Source organism: Nannospalax galili, unplaced genomic scaffold, assembly GCF_000622305.1.
Source record: "Nannospalax galili isolate Female #2095 unplaced genomic scaffold, S.galili_v1.0 scaffold263, whole genome shotgun sequence".
Taxonomy (NCBI): domain Eukaryota; kingdom Metazoa; phylum Chordata; class Mammalia; order Rodentia; family Spalacidae; genus Nannospalax; species Nannospalax galili.
This window is the reverse complement of record NW_008350402.1, coordinates 379,738-395,899: the sequence shown is the minus strand read 5'-3', so window position 1 is coordinate 395,899 and position 16,162 is coordinate 379,738. Positions and strand designations below refer to the sequence as shown.

At 48.0% G+C, this 16,162-nt stretch overlaps 1 protein-coding gene across 1 annotated transcript in view; it reads left to right on the top strand.

Moving 5' to 3' along the window:
• Positions 1–769: 769 nt before the first annotated feature.
• Positions 770–16,162, top strand: part of LOC103745739 (stimulated by retinoic acid gene 6 protein-like) — a 58,030-nt gene continuing 42,637 nt past the window's right edge. Inside the window, exons 1-3 of the mRNA XM_017801810.2 lie at positions 770–885; positions 15,131–15,206; positions 15,511–15,611. Coding sequence (XP_017657299.1) covers positions 866–885; positions 15,131–15,206; positions 15,511–15,611 — 197 coding nt within the window. The 5' untranslated portion in view covers positions 770–865. The remainder of the gene's footprint in view (positions 886–15,130; positions 15,207–15,510; positions 15,612–16,162) is intronic.

Sequence of the window (16,162 nt, the reverse complement as noted above, 5' to 3'; positions counted from 1 at the left end):
TTCTTTCTTGTTGGTGGGCTAGGCCGTGAGAGGACAGCATGTAGGGGCCAGTTTCCTCCTCGTGGTGATTCAAGGACCCAGGTTCCTTCACTCTTGTGATTCCCCCTCCTGTGAACCCTTAGAGTCTTGCCACAGATGGAGAGGAGAGGTGGTAAAGACCACTGAGCCCTTCGCCATGCTGCACAGAGGTGGCCCCCAGCACTCCAGGAAACACCCCACGGGAACCCATGTCAGGTGTTTGCTCCTAGATACCAGGGGAGCTAGAACATGGCCCTGGTGGGGAAGAGTCACCCAGTAACAACCTTCTTTTCTGTCCTGGGAGCAGGAAGCCCTGCGGGACAGGTAGCCAGCTCTGCCATGTGACTTGAGAACCCAGGCCCTTCCCCCAGCAAGCTGCCTGTGACCAAGGAGAACCTCTAAGCTGATGGTCCTAGTTTGTGGCTTGGAGGCAGAGGCCTAGTTTATCACCTGTAATAATTTTTTCACTGCTAGCCAAAGATGCACAGTTGCTGGGCAAAGCCCCACAGCTCCAGGTCCGGGGCCCATGACTGGGGTGGCTGTGGGGGTGAAGTGACAGCAGCCAGGTCTGGGAAGAAGCAACAAGGACAGAAAGAAGTGTTGGCTCCTGCCTCGTGTGAAGGGGAGGCAGAGCAGAGCAGGCAGCGGTGTTGTGAAACCCGGAAGTCGGCTGCCGCCTGCTTTCCTTCCCAGGTAAATGTTTGACAGGGTGTTTGCCTCTGCTGAGTCTTTGGATCAGCAGAGCCAACTGGACAGATCACCAGCTCATCAGATGCCATCGTAACCAAGAGCCCAGAGGACCAGAGAACCACCCAGGGCGGTGTCAGCACAGCACTTCCCCAGCAAGATGCTTGCCACCAATGCGAGGTGAGGGTCAGAGGCTGGGCCTAGACAGGTCAAATCCAACAACCGTGTCCTAAGGCAGCTGTCTTCGGTAATTAAGGGAGGCTTGGGAGGAGCACATGGACTAGCTAACATGCAGGCAGGTAGGCATGCAAAGAAAGAACCATGGTAGGAAACCTTCATGTCAATTCAGAGGCACAGTGAGTGGGCTGAGCTCAGATAAGAGTTAGAGGGCCCTGAGTTCTAATCTTCACGCTGTGGTTTCTAGCTTCGGTACTCCTCCCATCCGTCCCTCTGTCCTTTCTCATCCACAGCTTTAATCTTTTAATTGATATTCTATAATTGTTCAAGTTTATGGGGTGTACTTTGATGTCTTGTGTCTGGCACACGGATCCAACCACAAACCTCAATCATTTGTCATTTCTTTGTGATGGAAATGTTCCAAACCCCTCTTCTAGCTGTTTTGAAACGCATAGCTGGCTGTTAGCTATAGTTAGCTTTCTGGGTCATAGAACGGCAGCACGTACTCGTCCTAACTGTAATTTTGTAACCGTAGCCAGCCTCTCACCATCCTCCCCCCTTCTTCCCTCTCTTGGTTTCTGTCCTACCCCCTTGTGTGAGATCAGCCTTTTTTAGATACCGTATATGGATGAGATCATTAGCTCTTTGTCCTTCTGTGCTCAGCTCATTTCACTTCTTGTAATGTCCTCCAGGTTCATCCATGTTGTCTCAAATGACAGGATTTCCTTCTTTTTGAAGGTTAAATAGTATTCCATTGTGTGGATGACTCAAATTTTCTTTAACCACTCATCCATTTTTGGACATTTAAGTTGACTCCACATCCTAACTATTATGAATATTATTGCAGTCAACAAGAGTGAGGGTGTCTCCTTGACATGCTATTTTATTTCCTTTGTCTATTAACCCACTGATGAGGTTGTTAGATCATAAAGTACTTGTATTTTTAATTTGGGGGGAAGGCTCCCTGTCATTTCCAACAATGGCTGTGCTAATTTACACCAACAGTGTATGAAGGTCTTTCCCCTCAATCCTTATCAGCACTTGTTTTCTGCCATCTTGCTGATAACAGTCATTCTGACAGGAGTGAGATGAAACCACAGCTTTGTGAGGTTCAGAGGAGAACAGGAACCAGGAACAAGGAGCACTGGGGAGAGGGAAGTCTCACTCTGACCTGAGAACTCAGATCAAGAATGAAAACAGACAGCAAGCTTCCTCTGCCTTCTGGTGTCATAGAGTCTGCTCAGAGTGCTAAGGAGTCCCAAAGAAGACCAGTGAGGGACCGGTGGAGACAGAAGGCAGTGCCACTTAAGGAGGACAGGTAGACAGAGAGGACCCAGGGTCTCTAGGGGAGGTGGGAAGGGAACCTGGAGTTGGAGAGGCCAGGAGAACCAGCCTCTCACCTGTGGGAGAACCTGAGGCATAGGCCTGTGAGATGAACCCACGCCTTTGTGAGCAGTCAGATGTGGGTTTCTGGGAAGGTCCCTCTGGTACAGGCAAAGGACAGGCTGGGATGGAGTAGGAGGCTACTATGTGGTCTCAGTGGAGGTGTTGGCTGACTGGTTTGCCGGTGCGTTCAGATGAGTGGATTCCACAGGGACTGGGGAAGAAGGCAGTCAGGGAGAGTGACTCTGGGTATGTGATGTGGGCTGAGGGGTATAGCTCCAATTCCTGAGGTGAGGACTCCTGGATGAGCAGGTGGGATGAGGACTCCAAAGAATGAGCAGGTGGGATGGCTGTGCTGTGGGACTGGCTGTGCAGTTGGACTACAGCTCCCATGGAATGTCCAGAAATATCCCCAGGAGGCAAGCAACTGGCCCTGCAGTCTGTGCCTAAGGGACTTGGCCCATCATATACCCCCTACCTTTGTAGTATCTGTTTCTTCCCCCCAGGAGCTCTTTCCCTCCATCCCAGACCACTTTCCACCACAGTCACCCCTGGCCTTTTCTCAGAGGGGCTCAGCCCCAAGCATGTTGCTCAGATGTGTCTGTCAGAGCAGAGTAGGGCCATTTTCCCCTTCAAGGATCCTGGCCGTGAAATCTCTGTCAATATATTAATGTACCTTGAGTGCCTCAATAGGTTTCCTGTTTAGAAAATGCAAGAAGTGTTCAACTTCCAGCTCTGCCACCCCATAGCTGAATGACTTTGGGCTTTTACTTAGCCTGCCCAAAACATGCTGTAGGATATGGAAAGGGCTTACCAAGATAATAGCTGGAAGTGTCCACTCAACACACAGCACATGTGAACACTCAGTAAGCGTCCTAACTACTATTCACTCTATTGGCTAGAAAGATATGAATGAGTATTGCCTTGTCGGGCAGCATTGTGGGGAATAGAAAAGCAGACCTTTGATTTCTTCAAACATCATTTATTTCCCGATGGCCTTTCCTGGGCTTTTCAGACATACATGAAAATACCCATGCATGAAAACACTCATACATGAATGTTTTTATGCACGGAAGCACTTGTCCATGTTTCCCCAAAGCAAGGCATAAACCAGAAGCTGGCCATGCTCTGAGAAGAGATAAACTTAAAGCAGATAGGGAGATGAGGCAAGATCTGCACACTGAGCGGGTCCTGGGAGAAGCGGGACGGAAGCAGGATGGTATGCGCCAGCCCTTGCTGTCTCTCTGGGGAGTGATTTGTACTTGTTTTCTCTTTACCAAAGACTTTTCTTGGTTTCATGTTCCAAACAAGAAGCCAGCAGAGGAGGTGAGGATGACCTTTACCTTAATTAACTTGAAATACAATGTTAATTTGGTGTGTTACTCTGTACAAATAATCAAAGCATAAATGAAATGTGTCCATTTCTCACTGATTTTAATTAGAGTTCAATGTCTAATTAGCGTTAACAAGGCAAACATGTCTGAAAAGCCTAAGGGCTAAAGGACGGTTCAAAGAGTATAGAGAAATTCACTGGGCACAGAAACTTTCTCCAAAGAGTTGAGAGCCATATGGATAAAGAAGAATTAGATATCCCATACAATTTTTTGTGTAGGATCATATCCATAATTTTAAAATTACAGTAAATTTATTTTATACTGGATTTATTCAGTCAGAGAAGATAACAGAGTCAAACCACAGAAAGTTGCAAAAAGACAATGGGTCACGAGCCTGTCTCTGGAAAGCTCTCAGAGGCAGAGCTGAGGGTGAAGGGACTGGGAAGGCCTTACAGTATTTGTGGATGTGTTATTTACCTTTTTTTGTTGCCATGACAAAAATACCTAACACAAATAAGAGAGGAAAAATTTATTTTGCTCCTGGATTCGTAGGTTTTTTTTCAGTTTTTTTTTTTTCTGGAGGTTTCAACCTATCCTGCTGGAAGGGGTGTGGGCGACCAGCAGGAAGAAACGAGTAACAGCAGGAAGTGGCCAGGGCAACATACATCCCTGAAGACATACCCCCAGCCACCTAGGTCCTCAAGCCAAGGTCAGCCCTCCACAGCTGTGTCACCTTACAATGGTCCATTTACACTTTGAAGCCATTTAGGATTCATTCAGTCATCAGGTCAGTGCCCTCCTGACCTAAAGGGCTCTACAAACACCCTCACACATGACAAGTCGTGCTTCATGAATAGAGCTGTCTCAGTCAATCAGTTGACCATCAGCATTAACACGCAGTAGATTTCAGTTCATTTTACTTTAAAATCTTAAGCTTCTCACATGGAAAGGCACAAAACCACAGGACACGAGGAGTGGTGGGATGAGCCACACATCCATCCTGGTTTCAGTAGTCACCAACAGCACCAGTCCAGCCTCACCCACCCTCCTCCTCTCCCTCCCCAGTCTGCCATCATTCACCATGGATTCCTTGTTTGAGAAGTGCACCTGTCTCTGGGAGCTCTCACAGCAGTGCCAAGGTCACTCTCAAACTTGCGCATGCCCAGCCATCCTTCATCTTCCTAGGAGAGCTCAGCCTGCCCTGGCCAGAGTAGCAGAATCTCACAGCTGGGGAGAGCTTACATGCAGCCTGGCTCACTTGCTCTCTTAACAGCAGAAGCTCAGGATTCAGAGTCTCAGGTTCCTCACCTGTGGATGGGGAAATGCACAGTGCCTCTCTCACAGGGATATAATAAAGAGGAATTCTGTCCACAAGCACATAGCCCTTAAACTCAGTTTGGTGGATGGCTGGCCCTCAAGGGAGGCCAGCTTTTCATCTGCCCAGGAGCCACCAGGGACAACAGACTGGTCGTTGTGACAGTGGCTATTCTCCACTGATCAACTGAGAACTGTGGGTCTCTGAGCCTCGGGAGCTACAGCACAGAGCAGCAGGTCTGGAGACACTGGGGTCTTCTCCTGGTATAGCTGCTTTGATGGAGGAGGCTGGCACCTCAAGAGGGAAGCTGGGCCATCTGGACAACAGGTGTCCTGCTCTGGGCCACCCTTCTGGCAGGACGAAAGTACAGGATTGGTCATAGGACCAGCGTGTGTTGTTGCTCTGGCTGTTGGTTAACAAGGTGAGGGACTGTAATTCACTGGGTAGCCAGGGGCCCAGAGCAGGGGAACCCCTGGACACTGCAGTCCTGTGACAATGACTCACTGGGAAGGGGAGGGGAGGGGCAGGAAGGTGGATCCTGAAAGGAAGGGCCCAGGAGAAGAGCTCCCTGGTGCTCTGGGGTCTGAAGACTTCAGCCTTGGTTTCCCCCTTCAGCTCAGCAAAAAGAGCAACTTTTTCCTTTTTCTTTCTTTCATTTATTTATTTATTATTCATTTGTTTGTTTGTTCACTGATTGATTGATTGAGACAAGATTTCATTCTAGCTTAGGTTAGCCGCAGATGCAGTATAATGCCCAAGCTGGCTTCAAACTCCCAGCAATCCTCCTGCCTCAGCTTCCTGAGTGCTGAGACTAGGCATGAGCCACCATGCCCAACTGGAAGGGGAACCCAGGGCATGGAGGTAGACATATGATTCTCTGTGTTAGATCCTCATAGCACCCTGGGAAGGAGGTAATAGACCCACTTTCAGAAAGAGAAGACTAAGGCCTGGTGAGAACATGGCTGTCTCACAGCCACATGGTGGGTGCTTGGTGGGTCTCATGCTCAGCCCTGCCCACCTCCACCCAATGAAGGATAGGGCCTGCATGTGAGGTGGAAAGGGCCAGATGGGGCTTCATGGCCAGGGGTGGAGACAGATGAAGCACTCAAACTATATGGGGTCTGGGTGCAGGTGCACAGGCCTGTAAGTCCAGAACTCGGGAGACTGGGGCAGAAGGACCTCAAGTTGGAGGCTAGCCTGGACTACATAGTGAGATCCTGTCTCAGTGTCACTCCCTCTTTTTTTTTAAAAAAAAAAAAAAAAAAAAAAAAAAAAACGCACCTAAAACAAAAACAAGCCTCATCTAGGCTTGGATTCCAGAGTCTGGAATGTTGATTTCCATGAGCAGGAGTGGGTGAGGGTGCTTCACAGCTGGCGCCTCTCCCTTCCCTCCCCACCTCTCTTCCTTTCTTCCCTGGAGCATTTGCTTGGATTTGTGCTGTACCTTCTCTCAAGTCAGAGACACAGGTTAGCAGTCAGCAGCATGTGGTTGAATGAAACATGCTTCTAGGTTTTGGAAAGAGCAGGACCTGAAAGTCAGAGGTGAGATGTAAAATGCCCACCCACAGCACAGGGCAGAGGTGGTGAGTTCTGAAGAGAGACTGGGGGTAGGCAGCATCCCTTTGTGGAAGGGATGGAAGCGGCTCTGGATCAGGAAGATGAGCCAGGAGACCCCAGCCCAGGAGAGACACACAGCCCAGCAAGCTCTGGGCTGTGGGGAATCTGAGCAAAGGGCATTCTGTGGAGTCAGAGGACTTTGGGATGGGTGAGCCCCTAGCACTCCTCAGTCAGGCTTGCCACTGCCCCCCTCCAATAGCTGCTTGCAATCATTATCGGGCTGTCAATTTCATGGCCATTTATTTATTTATTTGAGACAGGGTCTCATTGTGTTGCCCTAATTGGCCTGGACCTCTAGACTTATCCTCAGAGATCTGTCTTCCTCTGCCTCTGGAGTGCTGGGATTAAAGGCGTGCACCACGATGCCCTACATCTCAATGCTTGGTTATGACCAGGATTGTAGAAAATGGAATCAGACAGAGCAAAGAGGAGCTGAACAAAGTAAAAATAACCTATGAGTAGAGCAAAGTTATCACACACACTAACACACTTACACACTGACACACATAAACACACACACACTCCTATACATACATTCACACACACTTGAACACCCATTCACACACTACTCACAATCACACACATACAGACACTCATATACTCATTCACACACACACACTACACATTCACACTACACACAATTATGCAAACTGGGCCCCCATAGGCTCCAAGTATTTGGACATTTTGTCCCCAGATGATGGCACTGTTTTGGGAAGTTTTAGGTGTGGCTGTCTTGGAGGAAGCATGTCACTGGGGGTGGGCTTAGAGAGTTCTTAAGCCTTGCAGGATCTCTAGTTGCTCTCTTGCTTCCTGTGCCTGCATGATGATGTGAGAGTTTCACTTCTCCTGCTCCTGCTCCAGCCACCTCCAGCCACCATGCTTCCCCACCTCCAGCCACCATGCCTCCCTGCCATGACGGACTGTAATTCCCCTGGAACCGTAAGCTCAAATAAACTCTTCCTTCTACACATTGCTCAGGTCAGTGTTTCTATCACAGCAACAGAAAAGTGACTAATACAGTAACTGGTACCAGAGCGTGGGCTGTTGGTTGTGAAGAACCTGACCATGTGGAGTTTTGAAGAAATGTGGAAGACTTTGGAAGTCTGGGCCAGAAAAGTGGTTGATTGCTATAAGCAGAGCTTAGCAGGCCATTCTAGTAGGGGCCTGGAAGAAAGTAGTGCTGAGAACAATGTAGTTCTAGAGGGAAAGAAGGACTTAAGCAGCAACTGGAATATTTTGGCAAAGAGTCTGGCTGGAGTCTGCCCGCAGCTAAAAAGCTTGCCTGAGGCTAAGTCAAAAAGCCATGGGTTAATTTCTCTGGCAGAAGAAATTTCAAGACAGCCTAATGTAGAAATGGTGGCATGGCTATTCATGGTGACTATTATACAGACTTACAGAGAAAAAGAGGACAGAAAGAAATACAGTATGTACATGATGGATTGAAAAAGAGCACTAGGAAGACTAATGTTGGAGCCCTGGCATGTGATGGAGAGGATCCCATTGATAAGGAGATTAAAGTGATTAAGGAGGGGCCTAGAGATTCAAACTTAAACAATGGAGAGAGTGCCTCCAGGGCAAGACCCCACCCAGTTAAGCCTCCAACTTGTGAAAGGAAAATGCTGCAGGGACCATTGAAGAGAAAAGCATCTAAAATGGATAAAGCAGGGTAGAGTCTGTCCCAAACTTCCAGTCAAACTTGGCAGTGTCCTTCACCTGGTGCTGGCTTTAGAGGCATGAAAGATGCAAGACTGAGGGGTCATCAGTTCTTCCTCCGAGATTTCAGAGAGCTGCTGAGGCCAAGCAGTATGCTGCAGGGGTTTTCCTGCCTAGAGAAGGCCCTGATAGGCCATTGCATGAAGCTGCAAAGGTGAAGCCTGGTTGGTGAATGAAGTTCGTGATGCCAGAGCTGTGAGGCATCTGCCAAGAAGACGTATACAGGGAGTGGTACCAGCACAAGAGAGAGATGTGTGGTGCACATAGCAAAGCTAGAGAGGCTGAGCCACCTAAACCCTTTGGAAGCAAAGTCCCAGAAGTTGGACTTTGGATTTGGTGTTTGTCCTGCTGGTTTTCAGTCTTGTTTTGGTCCGGTATTTCCTTACTATGCTTCCATTCCTCCCTTTTGGAATGCTAATGTGTATTCGGTCCCACTGTATATTGGAAGTATGTAATTTGTCTTTTGATTTTATAGAGGCTTACAATTAAGATATTTACCTGAGTCTGATAATAGATTTGGACTGTTGACTTTTGAATATATTGAGACTGATAATGACTATTGGGACTTTTAAAGTTGGACTAAATGCATTTTGCATTTTATATGGTCATGAGCCTACGGGGGCCAGGGGGTGGAATGTGATGGTTTGAATGAAAATGTCCCCCATAGGCTCCAAGTATTTGAACATTTTGTCCCCAGATGATGGCACTGTTTTGGGAAGTTTTAGAAGGTGTGGCTATCTTGGAGGAAGCACATCACTAGGGGTGGGCTTAGAGAGTGCTTAAGTCTTGCAGGATCTCCAGTTGCTCTCTTGCTTCCTGTGCCTGTGTGAGGATGTGAGAACTTAGCTTCTTTTGTTCCTGCTCCAGCCACCTCCAGCCACCTCCAGCCGCTATGCCTCCCTGCAATGATGGACCATAATTCCCCTGGAACAATAAGCTCAGATAAACTCTTCCTTCTATAAATTGCTTGGGTCAGTGTTTCTATCACAGCAACAGAAAAGTGACTAATACACCCACTTTCACATGCACTCATACACACACACACACACACACACACACACACAGGCATACATTCACACACAAGCTCACATACACTCTACACATACATGCACACACATTCTCACTCTCTCTCTCTCTCTCTCACACACACACACACACACATACACACACACACACGTCCTTGGCCATAGCTGCACCTGTGCGCTGTATGTAACATGCAACTGATTTGTAATAAAACCCTAGAAGGCCCCATCCTGCTTCACAGAGGGGTAAGAAGGGCTGAATGATGGGAGTAAGGTGTGTGGATGGGTGTGGGGTTGGGAGTGTGGTGGGGAGTGTGGGGGATGTGGGGGTGTGGGGGTGCCGACTTCCTCCAGCGTTCTCTCTAAACTCGACTCCTGCTCATGTGTGGTTAATATTTACCCCTCAAACATGGACACCCTCATTCTAGGCCTTGCCCAAGGCCAGGGCACAGCTGCCAGGGGCATGCTGGGAGATGAGTAGTAACCGGCTCCTTACACAAAAGGAGCTATGTAGCTATGCATCAATTCATAGAGATCATACTGACATAACAGGTACCACACACAGTGTACACATGACGGCAAGAACTTATGACTCTTCATTCAGTTCCACAGAGTCAGTCAGTTGTCACAGAATGCCACCATTGATTTTTGCTGAGCCTTGTCCCTACAGCCAGTCTTGGACTGCAGCTGGTCAGTGACGTGGTTTCCACACGAATGGTGGTTGACATTTTTATTTATATTAATGAGTAACACAAACTCAAGACAAAGAATTCACCTGCTCCACCACAGGGAGGAACCCATTTCTTGCTGAACCATTAAGACAATGTCATGGCTACAAATATCACAGGTTTTCAGATCTGCACTGGAAACATTTTCTCCCTCATTTGGAGACTTTCTACAGAGTGGTCAGCCCAGTTGGTTCCCACTGGGCTTCACAACTGCCATGCAGTGTTTCCTGACAGTGACTGATGGTCCTGCCTATTGGGTACAAGCCTGCTTCGGCAACTTCTGCATCCACCCTGGCACTCCCAGGCTGGAGTCCACAGATCTGCCCCCCAGAGTTCCATGGAGACACATTATGCGCTCTTCCCTGACCCTTCTCTGCACTGAACCATGGGGCCATTCCTTTTGCTGCCTGTGAGCTGGCCAGCACCCTGCTCAGTGAGCAAACTGAACAGGACCTGAAATGGTCCCAGGCTGGGTGACTTTCCCTGGTCATTGACCCTCTCTGGGCACCAGCCTTTAGAGGGAGGTTCCTATGGAATTCAGTAATCACCTTGAATTTCTCTGTGCCAGGTACCAGCTAGACTGTGGATCAGTCATGAGATAGTCTGGGAACTCTGGGAGCCCCAAACAGTTTCCTTAAACCTTGACTGTTGTCGGGGGAAGCCTGTGAGTGGGGAGGGCTAGCTCTGGGTAGCTCTTCTGGCCTTAATTCCCTATTTCATTAAAAAAATTCTATTTTTTCATTTTATGTGGATGAGTGTTTTGCCTGCATGTTTGTAAGTACACTATGTGCACGTAGTACCCACAGAGGCCAGAAGAAGGCGTCAGATTCCCCTGGAACTGGAATTAAGGATGGGTGTTACCATCGTGTGGGTGCTGGGAACCAAACCCAGGTCCTCTGCAAGAGCAACCAGTGCTCTTAACCACTGAGCCATCTCTCCAGCTCCTCGGTTCCTTATTTTTAAAAGGGGCTAATGCTATCTAGCCTATAAAATACTGGAAGAGATTAAATTATGAAGTAAAAACAGGAGAGTGCTTAGAGACCAAAAGAGAGAAGGGTGATGTGTGGATTCAGTTTGTGTCCTCGGGCACTTCTCTGGTTTCATTTTCACTTATGCTTCTTGGGAGCAGAATTCCTAGAAAGAGAATTACCACGTCTTGAAGATTCTTGAAATACATTGCAAAAGCCATCCTCAGAGCCCTTCAACCTGTCTGCACCCTGACTCCCCAGTGCATCAAAACACCGGCGTGTCTTAACCTTCTGTTTAACCCGGGGGCTGCTTCCAACAGCTCTCAGTAAAAAAGTCAGATAGTGTTTCATCTTCGCTCCTTCTTCCACAACTACCTAAGACCTAAGTAGTTACTATTTTTATTTTTAGCTTTTCTTTCTTTGAAATGCAAAGCTGCCCCATGTATCTAAAGCTGGCCTTGAGCTCTTGATCCCCTGCCTCCACCTCCCAAGTGGTGGGATTATAGGCCTGTACAACCAGCCTGTATTATGTTTTTGTTTTTAGCTTTTTTTTTGATCTTTTTGAGACAGGGTCTTCCTGTAGCCCCAGCTGTCCTGGAACTCACTGTGTAGACCAAGATGGCCTTGAACTCACAGAGATCCACCTGCCTCTGCCTCCCGAGCACTGGGATTAAAGGCCTGCGCCACCACGCCCGGCAGTGTTAGAAACATTTTAAAGCCTCCCCTCTAATTATTGTAAAACACTCAATAAGTTGTTGTTGACTGTGGCCACCTTTCAGTGCTGTAAAGAACTAGAAACCATCTCTCTTGTGGAGTTGTAACTTTGCACCCATGCCTGCTGTCCTCTCCTCCCAAATCTTCTGGGCCTCCCAACTTCTGTGAGATCAGCTGTTTAGCACATTTGCTGTCTGTGCCTGGCTTATTTACTCAACGTAACATTCTACAGGCTCTTTCTGTTACTACAAATGACAGGATTTCCTTCTTTTTCATGACTGGATAGTATTCTACCACGCACATTTTTCATGTTTTCTTCATTCATCCATCAGTGGACACCAAGGCTGTTTCTGTATCTTGGCCATGGTGACGAGTTCTACAATAAACATAGGACACACTTCTTTCCTTTTCTTTGGTTATACATGCCCAGGAGCAGTGTAGCTGGGTCTCGTGGGGTTCTTTTTTTTTAGGACTCTCTGTGCTGTTCCTCACAGTGGCCACACTGATTTTCATTCCCACAGTCAGGCTAAATGTCCCCTCTCTCAGCATCCTCAGCAGAGCTATTACCTCCTGCCCTTCGGATGCTCAGTGATGCTCAGCACGGATTCCTGTACCCCAGTTTTGTCTACTTTCGAGAAATGAGAATTCTGATCACTTCTATTTTGAATTTTAAGTATTTTTAAGGTATCTGTGTTTTCTTGGGTGGTAGCTTGCTTACCAGCTTTCAGACCCGCAGTCTGTGTGTTTCTCTTCTTGACTCCATTTTTATTTTTGCTTCCTGGTCATATGTTGGAGTGACTGCATTTTCTTTCATATATACTTCTTAATATACTGATTTGCAGTCGATTCGTGTTCTTCTGATAGTTGACCAGAGAATTTTCAGTATACTTACTTAGAAGTTTATTTTTATTATGTCACAAAGAAAGGAAACAAGATTCTATATTATCCATCTAAATTCGAGAAAACAGCCAGCCAGGTTTGTACTTCTCTCTGTCCCCCCGCCCTGCTCCTGTCATCTGATGTTTAATTGCTAGTTCAAGCATTTTTATTTTGCAGTACTTACCTAGCCACTTAACCATGCTTTGCTAATTGTTCCCTGTTGCCTTTAAGCCCTTCTCCTTCATAGTTCATTTTTCTTACTACCTGAGATTTTTCTCTAAAACTCTTTCAGAGATGGTTTTGTGGTAGAAAGTGTTTTTGTGCCTGCACATATGTGAATTCCCCCCATGTCATGCATTGCAGCGGAGCTCAGAAGAGGGCTTCGGAGTCCCCTGGAACTGGAGTTAAGGACGGTTCGTAGCTGCCATGTGGGTGTTGGGAATTGAACCCAGGTTCTCTGCAAGAGCAGTCAGTGCTCCCAACCACTGAGCCATCTCTCTAGCCCTTGTGCTTGTTTTTATAAAAATATATTTAATACATTACTAAATGTAATACTACATATTAAAAATATTTAGTATATGTATTTTTTTAAAAAATAAACGCAGACATAATACTTAAAACCCTGCATTCAGGATTAACAGAATGTTTTGCTAATCCCTTCACTCAAGGCTGATTTTTCCTCTTCTGTGTCCCTCAGATGTTTCCTGCAGACTCTTCCCTCTAGAATTTACTTTTCAGAAGGTCTGTGTTTCCTCGAGTTCCTCAGGAGTAAAGGAATAACAGGCTTCCCTGAATCTCGGGTTTTCTCTGGGGTTGCCTTTCCTCCAGTGCCCACACTGGTGACTGTGCCCATCTCTGATTGAGGGTTCCGTGTGGCCATCTGCTGGGAGGGGGTGTGACTGCTGCCAGTGGGCAGTGGAGGGTGTCCTGCTAGTGGGGCACTTCAGCAGCTGGGCTTTCAGGCTCCTGGCTCCTCCAGAGCGCTGCTTCTGATGTGGCCAGTGCCCCTCTGTGTGTGACCCACATACTCTGCTCATGGAGCAGTAAACTCCTTGTCCCTGGCTGCTCGGCAGGGGAGGGACACCGGACAGAGTGTCCTGTTTTCTTGCTCTCTGTGTAAGAAAGACCCCACTTCACCATGCTGTGCTGTTTCCAGTTGCACTCTGTCCTGCTTCTTATGACGATTGACTGATTGATTGTGTATGGTGTGTGTGTGTGTGCATATATCATGGTATACATGTGAAGATCAGAGGACAACTTTTGAGAGTCAGTTCTTTCCTTCCACCTTGTGGGTCCTGGGGAGTGAACTCAGGTCATCAGACTTAGTGGCAGGCACCTTTACGGCTAAGCCATCTCGCTGGCCCAGTTCCCGCTGCTGTGCTGTAGGTGTGGAGTGCAGCCATGTGTGCCTACAGTCTGGTCATGCTGGCTGTGGCTTTTTCTCTTTTTCCCAGATGCTCTCCATCGTTCAGGAACCTCTAATGCTGTGTCCCTAGCAGAGCCCTTCTTGCTTTCAAGTATGGCACCCGTTGTCCTCTCTGTCCCTCCCTTCCACTTCTGGGGTTTTGTATAGGATGAAGACTGATAAATGGGCTCAGCTTACCTTCCAAAGAGCTGAAGTTTGACTTATACTTCTGTCACATTTCTGACAGCCTGACGCTTCCACCCACCCCCCAACACTTCCCGAATATATATTCATGGTGAGACAATACCATGGGGCGGGGAGAGGGATCAAGAATTCCTGTCATGCTCCTGACTCTTCCCTGAGACTCTGAGGGAACATCAGTCACAGACTCGGGGTGGGGTGGAGGGGAGGACAGGAGGGAGCTACCTGGGCATGCAGGAGTTGGGAACTGCAGGAACAAAGATCAGAGAGGTGACAGGGTGGGCCATGTTGGTGCCCTGGAGTCAGGGAAGCAGAAGCTATGTGTGATAAACCCCAAGAAAGGAAGGAATCACTTGCAAAGTGTTTGCAAACTGCTGCCATGCGGTTCAGACTTGAGACCTCCCCCTGACCCCAGCCCTGCCCTGCACCTTGGGGACAAAGTTTGTAGTGTGTAGTTTGGGGGACAGAGTTTGTAGTGTGTAGTTTGAGGGCCTCCCCACTGCCCCAGCTGCTCCCTGGTGCTTTTGACCTTGGCCATGGAAAACCAGGTCCACAGACTTACTTCCTGGCCCTTCCCTTAGCCCTTCCAAGGCTCTGGGGTCTGGGAAAGACTCTAGTTAAGTGTTTTCATGGTTATCAGTTGTCCTTAAAATGTGAAAAAGTCAAGAACTTTTTAGTTTTCTTTAAAAAGAACACCTCACAGAACTCTACCCCAGACTGTGTCATCACAAAGTAGAGGTCTTAGTTCCAATAGCCAGGGAAGCTGGACAGCAAAAGTGATGCAAGAAGATTAATCCACTTGGGAAGACACACCATGGGTGAACAGGCCAGGCTCTGAGCAAACAAATCAGGAAGAGCAGATGGTCCTGGTGGGCCACAAGCTAAACTCCTGATAGCAATGCTCCAGGCTGAAGTCAATGGCTGTCACAGTGACCAACAATGTGAACTTGATTTGTGACTATTTTTCAGGATTGGGCAGCTAAATGTCACCTGTTCCAGCTCAGTGGACACAGAAGTCTTCCTCCATTACTCCCTCATCCCATCAGTAAGTAAAGGCTGGGGAGAGTGAGGAGAGGAGTTGGGGGGTGGGCTGCTCCACCTCACAGGCTTCTTCTGAACAGGCCTTCATAGGTCAAGGGACAGGCCAGCTGGGTTTCCTTCCAGAGAGGTTAGATGGGAACTATGTCTGTGAAGGGCAGAACCTTCTGGTAGTAGCTCTGGACTACATGGTGTTTGAGGTGTTGAGGGTGATCCAAGCACTCCACTTGCCCATACATTCTCTTCTCAAGGATGCTGAGGCCATCCTTGGGGGTGACTGAGCCCCTGATAACACTCTTTTCTTCTCACAGCTCTTCATCATCTTGGTATTGTCTTTCCTGCAAAGACGAGGGCATCGTAGGCAAAGAGACGGCATGTTCCATCTCCTGGGGAACCACTTTGGAGTCATCATGTGAGTTGAATCAGGGCCATTTCCTATAGCTTGGGGGACTGTGTGGTTGGGGCCAACGTGAGTACAAGGACGGGTAGCTCCCAGGATCTGTGCCTTTCCCTTCAGTGCTGGATAGCTTCAAGTGTCAACTTGGCACACCTGGGAAGAGGGAATCTCAATTAAGGAGTTACCTCTATCAGACTGGGCTGTTGGCAAACCTGTGAGGCATTTTGTAGATTGTTGAGTGATGTGGGAGGGCCCCAGCCCACTGTGGGTGGTGCCACCCTTAGGCAGGAGGTCCTGGGTTGTGTAACAAAGCACAGGCCAGAGGGGCAAACCAGTAAGCAGTGTTCCTCCATGGTGTCTGCTTCAGCTCCTGCCTCCAGGTTCCTGCCCTGACTTCCCTCAGTGACAGACTGTCACTTAGAGAAGTAAGATGAAGTAAACTTTTCCTCCCCAAATTGGTTTTGGTCAGTGTTTTATCACAGCTAACTGTGATAGAAAAGCTAACTAAGACACCTCCCCTACCTGAAAAACTCAAGAAGTCAGAGCCAGCTTCCAGGTCACTGCAA